Raw genomic sequence first — 22,452 nt, forward strand, 5'->3', positions numbered from 1 at the left:
AATTTGGTACTTATATGGGAAACAATAAATGTCTTTTGATATTATATGTATATCTGTTTTTTTCTCCCTGTTGCAATTCAGATATTTTGGAAACTCTCATTATACTAATGTCTCTGTTTCTCTTCACAATGTTTAGAAAATAACTTTGATGAAGGTAATAGAATTATAAATAATAAAATAAGAATTAAAATGCTAAAAAATATTTGTGTGGCCCCAACAGCTAGTTACTGAAATAATTTGAGAGAAACTTTAGTAATTTGACAATGAGAGAAACTTTAGAAATTTGACAATGACTGAGAATTATTTCTGCCATAATTCAATAGTTTATTTTCATTTTCTAGATAAATATTTGACCTACATTTATTCCCTTGAACATAAACATATTTTTAAAGTTTTATTTATTTATACATGTAAGAGTTGGGGTACAGTCAGAGGTGTGAGGGTGAGAGGATTCACCAGAAACAGAGTGGGGAACAGAACAGGCAGATTGACTGAAATACACTGCTGAGGGGAGCAGAAGGAGAGTCAGGAGAGGTCTGCTGCGCCATGTGAATTGCTCCCTGGCCAGCCAGGGGATCGAACTCGTGCTGCAGTGGTTGTGGAGAGCTTCATAGGTTGCATCTTAACCCCTTGTGCCACCAGGGAGGCCCCATAAACATGTTTTTTATATTCTCTAAATTATTTCCCTATATACATGTAGGAAAAATATGTGAATATTCAAAATGAATATTTAACAAGATTGGTAAGAAGGTGAATGCTAGGCTCACCTTCAAAGCAAACATTTAAACAATTCATTAAAGTCTTTAATGTTCCTTAATGGCAATCTAGCTTTCAAAAAAGAAGCAGCAATAAATTTTGACTTGTTATGAAAGACACTCTGTAATGTGATATTTTTACAAAGCAGATATCACATTTTATGCTAATTGAGGTGAAGGGGTAGCAAACTACCAGTTATAACCAACTGCAGGAGAAACGAAAATCCTCAGATTCAAAATATAAGATATTCAAAGTGGTTGCTAACACAATTTTAGCCTTGTCAGAGATAACCTTCCTTGTATATTATCTAAATTAATTAAAACATTGATAGAACTACTATTTTATAATAGAAAAGCAATGCTCAAATTTCAATTGTTAATTATCAATATAAATAGACAAAAATAACCAAATTTTGAGGAGAAAGTTACAAAACTAAATAAAACAAAACTAAATACTAAGACTAAACAGGATATAAACTGATCAAAGCTAAAACTTCCCAATAAAAGTTATCAGATGTCTTGAGATTAACTTGTGAAAATGATGGCTTTTCATATTTAGCTAAATCTTTATTTCAATAGCTACTGCTCTGTAAAAACAACCACTGGAAAAGCCAGCTTGGTAATGATTGAAGAGTTTTAATCTGAACCTCCTTCCCCTTCAGTGATATTCAGTATAAAAAATAAATACAAAAAAAAAAAGGTATGGGACATAAGTAATCTCTTTGAAAACATTAGGAAGTTTAATATTTTGTGATGATTAGAGGGAAAAGTAAATATAAAACTATGAAGATAAAGTAGTCTTGTGAACTATAAATAGAAAATAGAAACCTTCTGGAGATATTATTATCCCAGGTCACATAGGACTTGGGGGATACAGTCCAAAATTGCAAAGAGTACAAAAAATAAATACAAATGATAAAATTTTTGAATATTGATTACAAAGTATAAATATTTAAGACAAATAAAAGTGTGAGAGAAATAGTCACATCAAAAAAGTTAGTGTCTGCGGATTGGGTGATGGGGAAGAGACAAAGAAATTTGAAAAAGTCACAAGTAGGAATTCAAGAAATAAATACAAAATCATTTAAATGAAAAATCAGTGGAGTGATTAAAGAACAGATTAGACACTTTTAGTGAGTTTTATAGAATCTTACTTTAGATTTGCCTGTTTTGAAATTTTATATGAATTATTCCTAGTACATGTATTTTTACATTTTTGTCTCTCTTTTTTTTTTTCAGTCAATATTATATCCATGAGATTGAAATGTTTGGCTTAACATAAAAATAGTTCACTTATTTTCATTGTCATATATAATTTTATTGCATAAATATATGCTTTATTTACTGTTTTTGGACAACTTAGTTGTTATCATTTGTATTTTTAAGAATAAATTTGCTATCATTGAAGTGTATATGCTTATATATATATATATATATATATATATAGTGAGAGAGAGAGGGAGAGAGAGAGAGAGAGAGCTAGGAATAGATTGCTGAATCATAAGGTATCCATAGATTCACCTTTAGCAGATTGTGTAAAGTGTTCCAAGAGGTTTGTTCTAATCAATTCCTTGTCTTCAAATTACTTAAGTAAACCCAAAATCTATTTGGATACAAAATGCTGAAGTTGTCAATGGTGTTATTTTTCTCAAGTGTGTGGATATTATTGAGGAAGGAAATGTCAGTTTAAAAGCAAACAAACAAGTAACCACTAAGTCACACATAGGATTTACCTAAAAGCAAATCTGAAAAGTATTACTATTTGTGTATGGCTGTTTATTCACATGTTCTAAGATAACAACACCACAGGGATAAATACTTTTCTGTCACCTTATGAATTACAGATTTATATTAAACAAACAAAATGAAATTTCCTGGTATGAATTAACTAATATAATGAAAGCATGTCTTTGTGGGGAAAAAAATGACATGTCACTAGAATTGCTCATGTTTAGAATCACATAAAATCTCAACTGGAGACAGGATTGAGAAATTATACAGCCATTCCTAGACCAGGAAACCATAACAGGTAAAAAAAAAAATCAGTTAGTTGCCATGGTTACCTATGCTTCTTCCACTCCCAATGAAGCATACACTCAAGATTTCCAGAAGCTCTGCCTAGTGTTCATTCTATTACAATATGTGACATTCTAAGTGTCTCACTCAACACATAAAACACAGCCAAATGTATTATAGATTATGAGTAAATATTTCTTCAAGTGTGTTTTGCTGTGTCCACCCAGAGACCGTTTTTCCTAGTCTCTTTTATTTATTGACTTAATTATTCTTCTGAATTTTAGATTTTATTCTTTTGGTTTGTTTCAATTCAAACACGTTTTCAGAAAAGCCAAGAATATAATAGTTTCATTTGGTCAAAACCACATACTTATTACGCTTTTGCTTATGGGTGACTGTCCAATAAACATCCCCAAAACATGTAGCTTTCACACCACAGTTGCAGTGAGCATCCTGCTCAACAGACTGTTTCTCACCACAGAGTTGCACTGTGGTCTCCCCTCCCCCGCGTCAAGGGCTCACAGGAAGAGCTAAGTGTGACCTCAGCCCTGTGAGGCAGCCTGCGTCTTGCTGGCCAATATGACCAATTGATCAGCTCGAGAAGTTTGCTTACTTAACAACAATAATTTTTAAAACCTACCTCCAGCCTAACAAAAACTCATGTTTGCACAGTTACTTGAGATGCTGGTGATTTTTCTTAAGTGAGTTAGGTTGTTTGCAAAGCATTGCAACTTTCTCCAATTCTTTTGAGAGGTCAGAAATTACATACATGTAACTTTGCGGCCTTCCCTGCCTTTCTTACTTACTTATTTAACTCATTTTTCTGGACTCATTTAGAATAGGCCTCTTTGAAAATCCTTTCCTAAGCCTATCAATTCACTTAGAGCCTTTAGGAGGGCTGCCATAACTCCCCTTGCTTAACTTTATCAGGGTAGTTGTTTCCAAATAAATTATGCTTGTAGGTGAGTTTTTATGACTCAGCCACAGGACTGACTCTAAGTTCCTATTGGAGCTAAGTGAAGTTAATAGAATATTCAGGGCCTCCCCGGTGGTGCACCAGTTGGGCACTGGGTTGCGAAGCTGACCGCAGCCTATGCGGCCCCGGTTCGATCCCCGGCTGCTCCCAGGCCACCGGAGGAGGGTCCCACATGGCGCCGCAGACCTCTCCTGCAGCCTGCTGCTCCGCTCAGCAGTGTACTTCGGTCCTTCTGCCTGCTCTGCTCCCCGCTCTGGCTCTGGTGAATTCTCTCACCCTCCCGCGCTTCTGACTGTACCCAGTGCATGTATAAACAAAACAAACAAACAAACAAATAAATAAATAGTATGCCTCTATTAAAAAAAAATAGAATATTCAGACGTTTTGTTCCCCTTTTTCTCATCTTCTATTTAAAAGTTGTAAAATCTCAATTATACTTAAAGGCATTAACATAAAGCCACTTTTCTCGAAAGTGATTCTTTGCAGCGGCTGCTGATAGTTCATAGTGCTAAGACTTAACACCTGGTGCCACCAGGGAATCCCTTAAAAAATTTATTATATCTCTCACGTAAAGCTATTGGGTTTTTATCTTATTCCTTTTGAGAAGATTTTTAAAAACCCACTGATTTCCTAAAACTGATTCTAGCTTTAATCAATCTTTCCTGAGTCAACTAAAATACTAGCCTATGTTGATTTATCTCCTACTATTATATATAGGAGACAGTTACAGTGTCTAACTGATCTATTAACTGAAGATTTTTTTACTAAAAATAATCTTATTGATTGAACATACTGATTGTGGATTTAGTGACTGAAGTTTTGTATTCATGAGCACATAAAACAGCTGTTTTTTGGTTTTTTTTTTCCAGTTGTTTCATTCTACAGTGGTCACTTTTTGGGCAAGAAAGATGAAACTTGAAGGTATTGTGCTAAGTAAAACAACTCAGATGGAAGAAGATAAATACTATATAATTTCACTCACTTGTGAATTATAGTCACAAAGCAGATGAGCAGATGAAACAGAGACACACCTATACTTTTGGTGGTGATATTGATGAGCAAGATATAGATGTCAAATTCAATTGCTGTACATGAGAAATTTACATAATGTTATAAACTAATGTATTTCAATAAAAAAATTCAACACTCTAGAAGACTTCTTGTTATAAGATGATTATAAGACTTAACATCTGTTTCATCAATTAGTTGTTTTCAGTGCAGTGATGAACAGGGGATGCTGTGGTTTTTTGACTGTGCATTTTGAAAGGAAAGAGTATATCTTTCTCTGAGATCAAAATTGATTCAACATTTCTAGCTTCAATTTTACATTAGAAACTTCAATGTGTAAATTATCCATTTGAATGGGATTCCACAAGTTTCAGGACCTGCTTTTTCTTCAGGTGTGAGTCTTTATGGGGTGTGTCTGTGTCTATGTGTTTCTGTGTGTGTGTGTGTGTGTGTGTGTGTGTGTTCTAACAACTATTATTTAAGAAATGAGGAATTGTTGGGGTATCAAACTCAAGATACTATGTAAAAATATTTCTACTATAAGGCAGTTCTAATGGATTTGTATTTGAAGAGAATTATTTAGGGCAAGAAATGTTTATTACTTCTGAGGTATACTTGTTTTCACTTTAATCCTAGATAGGCAATTAGAAAATATACTTAATAAAGAACCAGAAGTTGTCATGTGGGATTAAACTTTATTTCTAAACAAAAGCAAAGAATTAATCTTACTTTTGGGATTAGAGAATTGAATTTCAGTTTGAATTCTGATACTTAGGAGTTTGCTGCTCTTGCAGAAGGCACTTAGCTTCTGTGATACACTACTTGCAAAATGAAAGAAATTGTATATCTGTTGCTTCCTGTTATTACACCAAATATGAAACTATTCATTTTTTAACCTAAGTACTATACCTCATTATTCAACAGCTAATTTTTTCAGGGAAACTGCTAGGTGCTGTAAGATGTTATGATGTACACAAATGTGAGATGCTTTTGTTCATGATGTGGTGATGGGAGCTTATTATAAATGATGATGGTGCTATGAATGGAAGTTGAATTAAAATGTACTAAGAAAACTATTCAGCAAAAATGCACACTTCCAACCCAAATTAACCTTGCAAAGAAAGAAATTATCACCAAATAAAATAAAACTACTATAGACGACTGTCTTTTGTCATTCAATATCAGTAAGAACAAGTAGTTTTAAGTATCTTTATGTAAGTGAACAAAAAACACCACTTATATTTTTTGAAATTTTTGAAATAATTCTTTATTATATAACCAAGAGATACAAAAATTTATTTTACTTGCCTTTTTATGAATTCTCATTTCTATCTCCCCCCTTTTTTTACATGACTGAGGGAATTTTACAGTCTTCTTACTTTTCTAATTAAAATATATCGTCTCACTTCACACACAAATAAAAGAAACAAAAACTAAATGCATACTTTTATTTTACTTAGGAACCTTTTATGAAAAAGACTTTGGACTCATCTCTGAAGTAAATTAATATTAGATGATGGGGTTGACCCGAGATAAGCGGACTAACCAGAATACAGGTATGTACTTTCCAAATAAATGTATAGTTTGGCCACTGTTTACTTTTAAGATCCCCGGAATCTGATACAAGTATGCAAGGCATAGGAAAGCACTGTTTCTCCTTCCTTATGTTCATTCCATATTTTGTTCATATTATGTTAATTTCATGTTTTATTCAAAAGCATGTCAGCGTCCTTCTCCCTTCATTAGTTAATTAACTAAAGTAACCTCTCTCAAAATTTGAGGCAGGTTTAATCATGACAGCTTCTGGATTTGGAGTTAGAAGAACCGAAATTTCACCAAAGATTCATTAGTCTTTTGTACTGAGTCTGGGGGAATACACAGCCTCTATGCACTTTAATTTCCTTTTCCATCAGCTAAAGATTAAAAAAAAAATGTTATATTTACCCTTACTGGAGTTCTATGATTTTCATCTTAAGTGACATATATTTGAAAATGCTTCTTGAAGTAAAAGCATTGTGGGGCCTTCCTGGTGGCCCATGAGGTTAAGTCTCAACACCATGAAGCTATTGGCAGCCACTACAGTATGAGTTCGAGCCCCAGCCAGGGAGCTAAACCACATGGAGCAGCAGACCAAGCCTGTCTTGCCTGCTGCTCCCTCAGCAGTGTATTTCAGTAGATTCATCTGTTTTGTTCCCCACTCTGTCTATGGTGATTACTCTTACCTCACCCCACATCTCTGGCCTATACCCCAGCTCTTATATGCATAAATAAATAAAATAAATCCTTAAAAAAATAAAAGCATTATAAACTACTTATAGAGGCAATATTTATATTAAATGTTATAATATTTGTCTCTTCTAAGATGCAGTTCTTCATCCATAAAATAAAACATGGCCTTTCACACGCTTAATAATTAAATTTATATGTAAATATACAATGTTTAGGTTTGATTTTTTTCAGTTTAATGTTTAATGTAAGAGGTAATTAGCACTAGTGTTTTATTTACACAAGGCTTCTGCAGAGTAATGAATACTCTCAAAAAGAAAGAGAAAATTATTGTTTACTTGTTTGTTTGAAAGGTAAGATTTTTTTCTTCATCCTAAGATTTTACTATACATTTTTATTCGTTGTTTTCCTTCACTATAAAGAAAGTGAAACATACTAGTTGCATGTGTTTGCTACATGATTAATACTAAATGCATATTATTTTATTACACTTTTTTTAATAAAAAAAACTTACCAAGTTGTTTCAAAACCCTGTGATATTTTTTTTTCTTTTTTCTTCCTTCCTTTATTTCTTCCTTCCTCTTTTTGGTTTTGCAACTCGTGAAGTTAACTTAGTATCTGTGGTTTTATGAGATACATATCTCATTTGGTTAGGTGCCTGTCTTTTTCATTCTTCAGTCTTTGATGTTAGATTTAATTGCATGTTAAGAATTTACTTATTTTAATAGTACACAGTATCTTGCTACACTATTTTTCCACAGACTAAATATAATTTATTTATATCACAGTGTAAACATCATAGCAATAAAGGAATAAAAAACAAAAGTAATGTGATGTTAACCTTTAAAAGGATTTGCGCAGAAATGGTAAGTTGAATTTTGAAAATTTATGACCCACGTGGAAGAAAGACCGTGACTCATATTGGTCTGAATTATCTTTCTCCAGAGCTCAGTGAATGTCATGGTTCTAACTCTGAACTGGTAACTCATGATATTTCCAAAAGAGAGCAAAGGAGAAGAATTACACCAATGACAACTAAACATGGAGAAAACTGTAAGTCCCCTATCCTGCTGGGCTTCTCTCATATCCTGAGGTGACTCAGAAATTGTTTAGATCAGTGATCAACAATCAGTGAACTTTACTTTCATGATGAAAACAGAAATGAGATTAACTCTTTTCTAATAGTGTAACACATCATACAATTAACAGAAAATATTATGTAGGATAATTTTGTGCCCTGAAATATTGAGAATGTCATAGTAATGAGTAACTAGAGATGAAAAGCAGAAAGAAATACAAGATAGTCTTCAGAATTACATTACAGTTTAAATCCAATGTGATTTTTATTCACAGAAACATTTCTGAATATAGTGAGGAAAGTATGTTGTCTTATGTCATATTGAATAGCATTACAAAGAGCTTGACAGACCTTACACAGAGAGAAGAACCACGCTACTCTAACCTATGAATCTAGATTAACTGTTAAAAATAATGGTCAGGTAGCGTCACTTTACTAGAGTTAATTATAAGAATGAAAACATCCAAGATGTAATCATCAAAGGGGAATTAGTGAATGATCATATGCATAATGTTGAAAAGATTTGGGATACAATTCAACATAATTCTTAATTAAGAATTTATTTTTTACAGCTTTTAAAATGGAAATGAATGTGTATAGAGAGAGATTCAAACCCTATCATTATGCTTATTGCCAAATGCTGGCGGCATTTTCATTATAGTCAGAAGAAGGCAAGAATTTTTATTATCATTACTACTGCATAATAATAAACACAAAAAAGGAGAAAAAGTAAATGATATGAAATATAATAAAGAAGGAAAATTAAAATAAAATTAAAATAATTTTGCAAAATTATTTGCAAAATATGTGATATAAAACATGAAAAACCTCAAGATCATCATCTAAAATATTAAAAACAAGGATATTTGAATTTGATTGAAAATAACATTTAAAAATCAGTTGTCTTATTAACTAACTTATTTACTTTCATATTAACAAGGTAAATATGATAGCATGCCATATTTATAAAATTAAATAACAGAAAAAAACAGAATCTTTTAAATAAATGTATTGATTCACAATTTTACTATGAACACAAAATAAGAGACATGCGTGATGGAAATAGAAACTCTTCTAGGATAAAAGACATTCTAAAAATGCAAATTATCTCTACATATCTATTCATTTAATATTATTCTACTGAAAGACCAATGCACTGTATTTTACAAGTGGCAGGCTCTTGAAAAGCTACCTTTAATGTTCTTAGGAACATAAGAAGCATAGTTATACTGAAAATATAAAAAAAATATAATATAATGTTGTGGGCATTATCCAATACTCAAACATATATAAAACTAAGGAAATTTTACATATAATTTGAATGGACAGATTAAAAAATTAGGAACACATGCAAATATATATGGGAATGTGTTATATGCCAAAGGTGATATTTCATATTGGTGAGATTATTTTTTATAATTTGAGTTCCTGAGTTATACACACACACACACACACACACACAGAAACTAATAAGAAAGGAAACTATGTAACATTATAGAAGGACAAGATCATGATTTATAAACTCAGAATAATGACAGCATTTTTATTCACATAAAAAAGTGTAAACCATAAAGTAAAATTTGATCAAGTCAACCACAGAAACATTACCCTTTCCTCACACCCAAAATATCAAGAAGTTAAAAGACAAATGATGCCTAAAACATGTGTTTGCAAAACAACTGGCAAGAAATGAACTACTATTTTTAAACTAAAATATAATAAAATGATACTTAAATCAAATAAGAAAAGTCTCAAAGAGAAAATTTGTATGCAAAATTATAAAACATAGTAAAATATGCTCAATTTTAATAACAAAATGTCACATTTAAAAATGTATTGTTTATCAAATTATACATTCTAAAATATGAAAAATTTGAGGTCAGTGGAAGGTATGAGCAAACAGGCTTTTATTTATTCATTCTTACTGAGGTGACATTTCTTTACTCCACCGTGTATGATTTAGGGTAATAGGCTCACCCCTCCTCTGATACATCTTACCATACCACACCCACTACCAAAGCACCCATAGTCTTTTAAATTTAATTTTGATACTACAAAAATTAGTAGATAATCTGAATGGAAATTGTTAATCATTACAAAAATTTACAACACAGTCATACTTTGACTCAGAAATTACATTTTCAGCAATTTCTCATAGACAGTTTCTCAAAAATAAGTACAGGGCCTTCCTGGTGGCACAAGGCATTAAGTCTCAGCACTATGAAGCTATCCGCGCCCACTGCAGCACTGAGTTCAAGCCCCAACCAAGGAGGTAACCCACATGGTGCAGCAGATCTCTCCTGTCTAGCCCACTGCTCCCTTCAGCAGTGTATTTCAGTCAATCCGCCTGTTCTGCTCCCCGCTCTGTCTCTGGTGAATCCTCTCACCCCCCTGCACCTCTGTCCTGTATCCCAGTTCTTGTGTGCATAAAAAAATAAATCTTAAAAAAATAAATAAGTCAGGTATGAATGAATTATTCATGCCATTATTCTAAAAGCAAAAGCTAAGAAACAAGATAAACATGCCTTGGAAAAAATTAAAATCTGTTAATAGATATGTTGCTAAAACAGTTTAATAAAATATAACTGACATAATTATAAAACATAATATGGAGTAATTAATAGGATGTGTATACTCATTTATTTTTTTTTCCCTTGAAGTAACACATTGGTTTACCACACTATGTAGTTTGGCTGAACAGGATCACACCCTTCAGGTGTGTTACCACACAACACTCACCACCAAAACTCCAGTACTCCTCCACAATGTTCCACTGGAACCTCACACCTCCACCCCTACTGCACACCCACCCATCTGGTTGCTTCAGTTTTATTGTTCATATGTCAAATGTTTTTTTATTGCTTGGTTATTATCTTGCCTTTTTTTGTTGTTGTTGCTCTATATTCCACACACATATGAATCCATCCTGCACATGTCATTCTCCTGATATATTGCATTTAACATTCCCCTTTCCAGATTCATCCACATTATTGCAAATGGCAAGAGTTAATATTTTTATAGCTAAGTAATATTCCTGTGTGTGTGTGCATGTGTGTGTGACATTTTCCTGATCCTTTCCTCTGTCCTTTGGCACATAGGTTTTTTCCATAACTTGGCTATTGTAAGTAGTGCTACAATGAACTTGAAAGTGCATACATCCCTTGAATTGGAGTTTTTGCTTTCTTCAATTAGAACTCTAGAGTGGAATTACTGGTTCATATAGTAGGTCTAATTTTAATATTTTAAGAAATCTCCATACTGTTTTCTACAGGGCCTGGATAAGTCTACATTCTCACCCAAGGTGTATAAGATTTGTTTTTCCCCCATTCTATTCCAACACTTGTTTCTGATCTTGATAAAGGCCATTCTCCTGGGTGTAATGAACTATGTCATTGTGGTTTTGATTTGCATTTTCCTGATGATAAGTGATGGATGATGAACATTTTTTTCATGTGGCTATTGTCCATTTGCATGTCTTCTTTAGAGAAGTGCCTGCTGTCCTTTATTTAAAAAAAAATGTGTTAATTGTTTTCTTGGGTTGCAAGAGTTATTTATATTTCAGATATCAGTCCTTTGTCAGATGTATCATATACAAATATTTTCTCCCATTAAGTAGGATGTTTTGTTTTTGTTGTTATTGCTTGTTTTATTGACATGTTCTTTCTCTGTGTAGAAGCTATTTAGTTTGTTGTAGTATAATTTATTTATAATTAACTTGTCTTCTCTTGCCATTGGAAAATAATTTCCAAAGACATCTTTGAAGCCAATGTCAGAGTCTTATGCCTATTTTTTCCATTTATCATATAGTTTTGCATCTTATATCCATGTCTTTAATCCATTTTGAGTTAATTTTTGTGTAAGATGTGATACAATTTCATTATTTTGCATATACTTATCCACCTTTTCCAACAACATTTGTTGCAGAAATTTTCTATAATGTATACTCTTAGCTACTTTTAATAGGTTAAGTGTTCATAGAAATGTGGGTTTATTTCTGGTCTCTCAATTGTATTCCATTACTTTGTGTGTTTGTTTTGTTCCAATATCATACAATTTTGATTATTACAGTTTTGTAATATAAAGTCTGGAATTGTTTTAGCTCCAGTACCCCTCTTTTTTTGTCAAGATTGTTTTAGCTATTTGGGCTTTTTGTGCTTCATTATTAATTTCAGTATTGTTTATTCTATTTCATTGAAGAATGTTATTGGAAACTTGTTAGGGGTTGCATTGAATTTATGTATTGCTTTGAGTAAAATGGCCATTTTAACAATGTTTGCTGTTTCGATCTATGAGCAGGGAATATATTTCCAATTGTGTGTGTGCCTTCTATTACATTTGACAATATCTTATAGTTTTTAATTATATAGGTCCCTCATTTGCTTTGTTAAGCTTTCTTACAGATATTTAATTAGTTTTGTTGTAAATGTGAATAGGATTGTTCACTTGATTTCTCTCCTTTCTAACTCATTTGCATACAGAATAACAACTGATTATTGCAAATTGATTTTTACCTTGAACTTTACTGAATTGATTTTTTATTTTAATTAAGGATTAGTGGAATATTTAGGGTTTTCTCTACATATTATCATGCCGTCTGCAAATAGTGATATTTTTTACTTCCTCTTTCCTACTATGGATTCCATTTAGATCTTGCTTTTGCTTAATTATTCTAGCCAAGACTTCCACTATTATGTTGAATAGCAGTGATGAATGTGGAGACCCTTGTCTTTACTAGTTATTCACAGAAAAGCTTTCAGTTTTTCACTGTTGAAAATGATGAGAGTTGTAGTTTGTATATATGTATTTCATTGTGTTGAGGTTTTTCCACCTATCCTTATTTTGTGAGTTTTTATTGTAAATGTAGGTGAGTCATATCAAATCTTTCTGTGCATTTATTGATATGATTTTTCTCCTTCCTTTTCTGGATGTGAATCATACTGATGGAGATTTGATACTGACCCATCCTTGTTTCCCTATATTAAGTCTCACTTGTTCATGGTGATAATCCTTCAATGTTTTATTATATTTGATTTGTTAAAATTTTGTTGAGGTTATTTTCATCCTGACTGGCATACCTAGTCACCCACCTTTTGTTCATAGATTTAAATTATTTAAATTTCCTCAACATCTCTTCTATTTTACTTGGTCAGTGTTGGTCTCTGTTGTCCAGGAGGTACTTTATTTTATTTTTTTAACTTTTTTTTTTAAGATTTTTTTTTTTTATTTTTATACAAGAGTGAGGGTACAGGCCAGAGGTGCGGGAGGGTGCAAAGATTCACCAGAGACAGAGCAGGTAGCAGAACAGGCAGACAACCAAAATATATTGCTAAGGGGAGCAGCGGAAAAGACAGGAGAGGTCTGTCTCGCCATGTGGGAATCTCCCTGGCCGGCCAGAAATCGAACTAGCGCTGCAGAGGCTGCAGACAGTTTCACAGAGCTATGCTCAACCCTCTGTGCCACAGGGGAGGCCCACCAGGAGGTACTTTTGTTCACCATAAATCACAAGGTTTTCTGTGTCAAGTTCCTGGTGGACTACTTTGGATTATCCTCCTGGGAACTAAGCAGGGAGCCTTCTCTCATGTCATCTTCTTCTTATGCTGTCAGGATATTTTCTTAATTCAAAAAATTCAGAGAATATTTGTGTAGCGTCTTAAATGCATATTTTTAAAGGTGAGCAAAGGGCCTCCCTGGTGGCACAAGGGGTTAAGACGCAACCTATGAAGCTATCTGCAGCCTCTGCTGCTCAAGTTTGATACCTGATGGCCAGGGAGCAACCCACATGGCACAGCAGACCTCTCTTGACTCGCCTGCTGCTCCCCTCAGCAGTATACTTCTATCAATCTGCCTACTCTGCTCCCCACTCTGTCTCTCTTGAATCCTCTCACCCCCCATACCTCTGGCCTGTACCCCAGCTCTTGTATTCATAAATAAATAATTTTTTTTAAAAAAGGGGAGCAGAGGGGCGACTATCCATATTTATTATTGCATCTGCATGAAAACATTTAATATGATGACTGTGATTTATTATAGGAGGGAACAGGTAACTTGTTGAGATGAATAAAGGGACATTACATTTTATATTGTTATTTTTAATCGTTTACAAAGCAATTGTTATCTACTCTGAGAAAAGTAATTGAGGAAAAAAGTACTGACACCATACTCACCCTTTAAAAAATAAGCTAATGTTTATATTAAATGCAGAGACACCTAATCCTTTAATCTTTATTTTGCTCATCTTTCACACTTTTTTTTTTCCCTGACAGCATCTCCATATTTCCTTGTCCATTCCATTGCTATAGCCTTGGGGATCCATTTTGTTTTAATGGCAATAACAAGATTGTGTGTCATGAACATCAATTGTAAGTGATAACAGAGAAGTAGTTAACATTGTTACTCTAATGACAGGCATGTGCTATTATGACTAAGATTCAGACACACAGAAACATAAATTGGTATTATTGAATGTATCCAAATGTTTTTGTTATCAACCTAGAAATGTGTCAACTATGCTTTCTTTAACTTAAATTACTAATAATACACAATCTTTTAATAATAATTATTTTTTAATTAATAAATTTTATTTTTATATTCCTCATACAATTGCAATGCCCCCATTCTGACTAATAATAATTATTATTTTAAAAGGGTTATTTAACCAAGAAGTTCCTTTGGAAGTTCCTTCGGAAGTTCCTTTGGAAGTTCCTTTGAAAGGTAAGTGAGAGTATTCCTCTATTTCGAAGCACAAAATACATTAATATCTCTCTCTCCCTCTCTGTTTTTCTCTCTCTCCATTTCACATGCACACATAGTATATAGGCATGTATCAAAAGACAACAAAAAACAGTGTAAGACAATGATTAGTTTTTATTCATAATCCATGTTTATATAGAGATATGTCAAGGGGAGTATTCAAATAATGATTTATTTATCTGGAATTTTAGAACTAGAATTAAGAAAAAGTATTTTACCTGTCTAGGCAAAATCTGCTATAGTGTTCAGAGCTATGTGAAATTAGTAATGTGTTCTCATTTTCTAGGAAGTTACTGTGGCCCATGTTCTGAAAACTGGATATGTTATAGAAATAACTGCTACAAATTTTTTAATGAGAGCAAAAACTGGCGTGACAGTCAAACTTCTTGTAAGACTCAAAATTCCACCCTCCTGAAGATATACAGCAAAGAGGATCAGGTGAGTATTTTTTCTTTAATTCTCATTCTTATGATTTATTCTAACACGTGAGAGAAATTACAAGAATATGAACCTGAGCATGAGAGAGACACGAAGATTCAGATATAGCAACCCCTTACATCTTTCTGCATTCAAAAAAAAAAAAAAAAAAACAGGTAATGTGTATGCATTGTCTAAGTGGAATTTATGCTTGAAAATGTATTTTACCCAAGTATGGGAAGAAATGATTAAATGACTATTACATTGTGATTATGTGCACACTGATTTTATTTGTGATTTATGTATGGTTTCAAACAGGACTTTTTGAACTTGGTGAAGTCATATCATTGGATGGGACTAACACAAATTCCATCAAACGGATCCTGGCAGTGGGAAGATGGTTCCATTCTCTCCTCCAACCAGTAAGTCTCTATAACAGTAGTATCATGTATACTTGTCCTACGCTAGCCTGATGATTGCTGAACTACCACATTGTCCTTCACAGCAATAAGGTATAGAGGTCCATATATGCATGCCAATAAATTGCATAGTTATGTGATAATGTGGTCATATTCTATAAGTACATATACACAGAGATTCTTCTTTGTAGAAGTTCCTGGGGTTCGATGTTGCAGTTCAGGATCCCTAGACCTTACTGTGTAGATGGACGTGCACACACAGAGAATGACACAAAGGTCTGGAATATACACCCAGGTACAGATGTCCTTGGCACCGGGGATGTTCTCCAGAACACCTCTGGTTAGGGAACACAAGCTAAGCATCACATACCTTCTTTTTGAAGTTATTGCCAGAGTGGTTGAGATATGATTAATGCTTAATAAACTATACATATCTAAAGATTGCAATTTAATAATTTTTTACCAGCATATGCACCCATGAGCCATTAATAAGATCGAGATAACTAATGCAATGATCTCTTACAAAACTTTCCCTTTCCAGATGCTCCCAGCTGTTAACTATTATAAATAAAACCACCTGCAGTGAGGGATACAGCTCCCTCAAGAGCCCACACTTCAGTCAGAGATAGAATTATAAACCAAAAAGTATAAGCCAGTGTAATCAGTGCTCTGAGAAATGATAACAGGTAGTATGGCAAAACATTTTGCACATCTGTGAATTAAGAAAGGCCAGGCATATTCTTAAAAGCTCCTGAAACGATACTATTTTCTTACTTATATTTGAAAAATTATTATTTCTTTTTTTTATTTTACATCAATTAAGTAATGAATTTGTTGTTCTTTCTAATCTAGACTATCCATAATTGAAATGCAGAATGGAAGCTGTGCAGTTTATGGCTCAAATTTTAAAGGTTATACAGATGATTGTTCACATCAAAATACCTACATTTGTATGCAGAGGGTGGTGTAAAGAGCTCACGATTCATTAAAAAAAAAAAAAAAGGATTCAAAGACACAAAACCCATTTTCTGAAGAAGAAAATTCTCCATTCTCATTTTTATTTTCCAGAAGAAAATTTTGCAAATAGTTATTGAACCATACTTTCATCTATGGCATGTAACAAATAAATAGGGACTTCCCTGGTGGTGCAGGTGGTTGAGCGCCATACTGTGAAGCTGTCCACAGCCTCTGCAGTGCTGGTTCAATCCTGGCTGGCCAGCAAGAATCCCACATGGTGATGCAGACCTCTCCTGTTGCTCCTGCTGCTCCCTTCAGCAATGGATTTCGTCAGTCTGCCCGTTCTGTTTCCCACTCTGTCTCTGGTGAATCTTCTCACCCTCCTGTGCATCTGGCCTGTACCTTGGTTCTTGCATAAATAAATAAGTCTTAAAAAAAACAAATAAATAAACATAGGGAATAACATTCAATATTAAAGAATTTATCTTCTGTAATGATATTTTTTATTTTTTTTAAATTTTTGAGTGATAAATGTGTATATTTAATGTAAGGTCTATATTGATATTCAAAAGTTCAACTAAATTTTAAAGGATGATTTCATTAAATATGCACATATATTAAATTTCTTCTAGAACTTTTCAAACTCAAAAATTTGAAAATTAAGCATAAGAGAGTGTGAAGGCTCATAAGGGTTTATTAAAATTCTTATATGTAGGGCCTCCCCTGGTGGCGCAGCCGTTGAGCCCTGGGCTGCGAAGCTGCCCGCAGCCTGTGCAGCGCCGGTTCGATCCCCGGCCACGGGCGAGGGTCCCACATGGCGTGCAGACCTCTCCTGCTGCGCCCACTGCTCCCCTCAGCAGTGCATTTTGCCAGTCTGCCTGTTCTGTTCCCCGCTCTGGCTCTGGTGAATTCTCTCTCGCTCCCGCGCTTCTGGCTGTACCCAGTGCTTGTATAAATAAATTAATTAATTAAAAAAAATCTTAATCTTTAAAAAAAATTCTTATATGTAAATATTTCAAAATAAGAGTTGAAAAATTAAACAAAGCACCCCCACAATTTCATAGTACAACTATCAATTTAATACCATATAGTGTGTTTGGAAGATATTGGATTATTCCTTACAGTATGAATATAGCACTGACTACCATAAAACAGATAATAAAGAACTGAATCTGGGGATCTCTTAAGGGTCCAGGAAACAACCGAAGACTGAATCTATAGAATGAAAGTCATCTGGGCAAATCGTTCAGGTCCAGTTTCGAGGCAAATGGGATAACACTTGCAAAGGTGCAGAAGGTAAAAAAAAAAAAAGTCTGTGAACCACAGGAAGGACATTTTGATGGGAACCTCTGGCCTATACCCCACTTCTTATATGCATGGACAAATAAATTTTTAAAACAACAAAAACTCACAGATTACATTGATATAACAAATAAAAATCTACATTTCAGGAAATAGTAACAAGGACCATTGCTAATGAAGCTAACCAGCAGATCATCCCCCAAAATTGCTCTTTGTTTTTTTAAAGATTTATTTATTTATGCATACAAGAGCTGGGGTACAGGCCAGAGGTGCAGGATGTGAGAGGATTCATCAGAGACAGGATAGGGTACAGAACAGGCAGACTGAGTGAAAAACACTGCTGAGGGGAGCAGCGGGCGAGTCAGGAGAGGTCTGCTGAACCATGTGGGCTGCTCCTTGGCCAGCCCGGATTTAACTCATGTTGCAGAGGCTGAGGTTTGCTTCATAGTTGTGTACTTAACCCCTTGTGCCACCAGGGAGGCCCCAAAATGGCTCCTCGATATAAAAATTATTTTAAACTGAAGACAATTAATTAAGTAGCGGTTTGGAGCCACTGTTACCCAGAGCTATCTTCTACCTTGTGTTCATTTCATTGTAATTTACACAGATAAGACATGAAAACAAACCAAGTGACCATGGACAGATGAATGGATAAACAGAATCTGTTTCATGCACACACACACACACACACACTGAAGTACTATTCAGGCATAAATGAGAAAGAATATCTATCATTTTTGACAACAAGGATGAACCTGGAGGTCATTATGCTGACTTACATAAGCCAGCCAGAAAAAGAAAAGGGAAGAAAGAGAAAGAAAAAAGGAAAAGAAAGCTGCATTATCTCACTTACATGTAGAATCTAAAAAGACTAACTTGGAGAACAGAGATTAGAAAGGTGGTATCAGGGGTTAGGGGCTGAAGGAAATGAGATGTTAGTGAAAGGATATAAACTACTAGTTCTAAACAACAAATTGCATATATGTGAGTGAATTAATGGACGTGTTAAGGAACCTTATTGTGTGGATCATTTTGCAATGTAAGTGCATCCAATCATATTACACACCTTAAATTTACACAATATTATACCTCAGTTACATTTCAACAAAGCCGGAGTGAAAAATAGCCTATTAGTAGTTCAATACTAAAACAAAAAATGTCAGCAGCAAACACAGGATTGGTCTTTCTACCTCACTTTTCTGACTAAAGGCAGAAAAGAAATTCTTTTACTGAAACAGACTCTTCTCAACCCAAAGATGGCACCAGAGGACTCTACAAACAAGCTGTACTCTATCAATTTCCTGTCATTACATATTAACTTCCCACAATTTGGCCCCTTGGGAACTTAAAATTGCTAAGACCCTATCATTTTTCTACAAATTGTTTTTGTTGAAGAAACTTTATAATAACTTCTACTTCTAGGCTGCTGTTTTGAGTGACTCTGCATTTTAGGTTTCTCTAGTATTTTGTGCATTGTGTTTCAATACAATGTTTTCTCTTGCTAATCTTTTTTTTTTTTCCAGTGGAATCCATGTTTTATTGAAATCCATCTTTCCAAAAAGAATTTGAGAACAAGATATATAAGAAAAAATCACGGTATATTTTACTATATTAAGCAAACTTATCTTGGTTGTCTTTATTTTTAAATTGGTGAGTCACCCAGGGATTTGTCCTTGATGAACTTTTCATCATTTGAGAATTTGAGCACTGGATGAATTTTCACCTGCCAATGAGCATAGATATAAGCTAATCTTTTTGTTAAAGACCTTTACCTGAAAACACAAGATGAGTAGGGCTATAATTTTGCCTCCCCTGCACTAGCTTCAACCCCTAACAAGATGAAGTAGAAAATAAGAATATCCACTGGGAACTGGTAACCACAAATAAGTGCTCATTTAAACATGCATCCCCATTCAACATAAGTGCAATGTCAGAAGTATTGCATTCAACATTTATTTAAAAATGTCCAAGGTAGTAATAGTTTGCCTGTTAAAAATTATGAATGAATTTTCAAATAAACTTCAACCTCCTTGAAAAGAATATTAACTAATAACCTTCCAAATTTTGTGAACACAAAGACATATGTCACTATATGGAGATAAAGATGACATACAGACAAGGATATGTCAAATATAATAATGTTTTAGCCATTTTATTATTAAATAATCTGCGTCAGGGTATACATCAAATATACCATTTTTTAACCCAGTGTAGGTGTGAAATTATATCAAAAGTTAAAGACAAATGAGTCTCCTTGACCTCTTTTTCTTACATATGAATCTAATATATCTGTAAACCCAAGGGCATGAAAATATGCACATAAATGCATATGTACATATGTACATGAATATGTATCATTTCTCACCCCCATTACTATTAGTATTGCTGCATTGTCAGATTGTAATTTGTGACTGTGGATGAGGAGGAGCAAGCCAACTTCATTTCATTCTGGGTCAGTTGGGAACTTTAAGGATTGCAAGTAACCCAAACATGTCAAAGTCCTTCTCATAGTCTTCAAGCTCTGTGTTTTCTGTTACTTCTTTCTCCTCCAAGAGTATATCAACACTATTTCCCTCCAGCTCTGGAATCCAGCCTCCCTGGTCTTCACTCCAAAACAAAGCCTTTCCATGCAGCTTGCTTTTCTCTCCAAAATAGTCTTACTTCTGGGTCCCTGATGACCTTTATTAACAAAATTATACATTTTCAGATCTCTGCATAAATATTAGTTCACTGCCGCAGGGGGCCTTGTTGCCCCATCAGTATAAGACAGTGGCAAGCAGGTAAGCTAAAGGGCCTCACACCGTGGGGCCAAAGCTAAAGAGCCTCACACTGTGGGGCTGAAAATTCCTTGTGCCTCACACCGTGGGGCTGAAGATCTAACATTCCTTCATTTTTTGTTCTTGATCATAAAGAGAGACAAAATTTCTCAAAAAGTACATTAGGCAATAAATTATATGCATCAGTATACTGCAAATTATCTGTTTAGAAATTAGTTATTAAACAATTTGGCCCACTTGACAATGGAAGGCAATTTATTGTATATACCTGACAAGCAATCCAGCACAACAATTATAGTATATCCTTTTGCTTTTTTAGAAGTTTCTTAGGAAAGTTTTAAATGAAGTCAACTGTGTTAAGAAGTTTCTAGATAGAAAAAGTTCTGATAGCTGAGTAGCAGCTGGTCTCCGGCTAAAGGTCATAAGAATAGAAGGGTCTTTCGATGCTTAGGCTTTAGCTGATAGGAATGTACTGGCAGCTATCCACTGTCTTAGGTAATTGTCTAGCTGAAATGATAAGTTTTAGTGTAAGGTTTGGTTTTTTATCTATTAACCTTGAAGGCTACCGTCTAGCTGAGACCCGTAGGAGCCAGTAGTCCGTGGGGATATAATACACTAATTGTTTCTGCTTTGCGCGTGATGATGTATTTTTTTCTGTTTACTAAAAATGAATAAGTAAAGACCTGCTGAGTTTCTCGGCAGAAGAGATTTGTACCCCATCCAGTATCAGTGTCTCCTCAATCCCCTTCCGTTCTCAGCCCCTTACAGGTCACCTAGGCAGTCTCATCCTTTCAGGTACCCCTGACATGACATTTTGCCAGAGGCTGGTCCCCGGCACTTCACTAACTTTTCTATCTGGATTAACTCTTTGTTATAACCTGATAACTCTCTCCTTTTCCTAAAACCTTGTTTTCTTTCTATTTTGTACTTACTAATGTCACTCTACATTAATGTCTGTCCTCCCTGTAGTTTGGAAGCCCCGTGAAAGTAGGCCCAGCTCTTACACATGTATGTGTCTCTAGGTCTGAAAGCTCAGCCTGACCAATGGCAGAAAATCCCTTGCTTGTGAATGAACTGTTTCTTTTTTTCCATTCCAGAGGAGAATGAGCATTTTAAAATGTTTAAAGCCTCACCTTGTGAGGCTAACAAAGTTTTAACATCTCCTAACTCTGCAAATCACATTTAAAAATATATATATATATATTTATTTATTTATACAAGCACTGGGTACAGTCAGAAGTGCGGGAGGGTGAGAGAATTCACCAGAGCCAGAGCGGGGAGCAGAACAGGCAGAAGAACCGAAGTACACTGCTGAGAGGAGCAGCAGGCGGCAAGGGAGGTCTGCGCGCCATGTGGGACCCTCCTCCGGTGGCAGGGAGCAGCCGGGGATCAAACCGGTGCTGCAGAGGCTGCGGGCAGCTTTGCAGGCCAGCGCTCAACCGCTGCGCCACCAGGGGAGGCCCTCTCCAAATCACTTTTAAAACATTTTTTCCATTTCACAAAAATGCAATTTTTTCTGAGTTTCACTTGTTCAGGCATTTTTACCTTCTAACCCTGAGTATTCATTCTCCCACAGATGACCTCATGAGACAGAAGATGACTGGTATTGTACAGAAACATCACCATTACTATGAAAATATGAAAAAATTTATTTTGAAAGTACAGAAAATTTTGAATCTTAAGTAGGATTTACTAATAACTTGGGGCCTCCTGGTGTCACAAGGGGTTAAGATGCAACCTATGTAGCTGTCCATAGCCTCTGCAACATGAA

The 22,452-nt window shown here is 34.5% G+C and overlaps 1 protein-coding gene across 1 annotated transcript; it reads left to right on the forward strand.

Moving 5' to 3' along the window:
• Positions 1-6,271: 6,271 nt before the first annotated feature.
• On the forward strand, positions 6,272-16,615 carry KLRK1 (killer cell lectin like receptor K1). The gene is made up of 6 exons (XM_037513235.1): positions 6,272-6,311; positions 7,927-8,034; positions 14,705-14,770; positions 15,096-15,247; positions 15,545-15,648; positions 16,498-16,615. The coding sequence occupies exons 1-6, from the start codon at positions 6,272-6,274 to the stop codon at positions 16,613-16,615; spliced, it is 588 nt and encodes a 195-aa protein (XP_037369132.1).
• Positions 16,616-22,452: the final 5,837 nt, after the last annotated feature.

The sequence above is a fragment of the Talpa occidentalis genome, unplaced genomic scaffold (assembly GCF_014898055.3).
Source record: "Talpa occidentalis isolate TD23 unplaced genomic scaffold, MPIMG_talOcc4v2.1 talOcc4.16, whole genome shotgun sequence".
NCBI lineage: Eukaryota > Metazoa > Chordata > Mammalia > Eulipotyphla > Talpidae > Talpa > Talpa occidentalis.

What these genes read in the sequence shown, in the direction of transcription:
- KLRK1 (XM_037513235.1), top strand. Translation starts at nt 6,272, where the DNA reads ATGGGGTTGACCCGAGATAAGCGGACTAACCAGAATACAG. An exon ending in GCGGACTAACCAGAATACAG is followed by an intron (nt 6,312 to 7,926) that starts GTATGTACTTTC and finishes ATCTTTCTCCAG; the next exon opens with AGCTCAGTGAATGTCATGGT. An exon ending in TTTGGAAGTTCCTTTGAAAG is followed by an intron (nt 14,771 to 15,095) that starts GTAAGTGAGAGT and finishes CTCATTTTCTAG; the next exon opens with GAAGTTACTGTGGCCCATGT.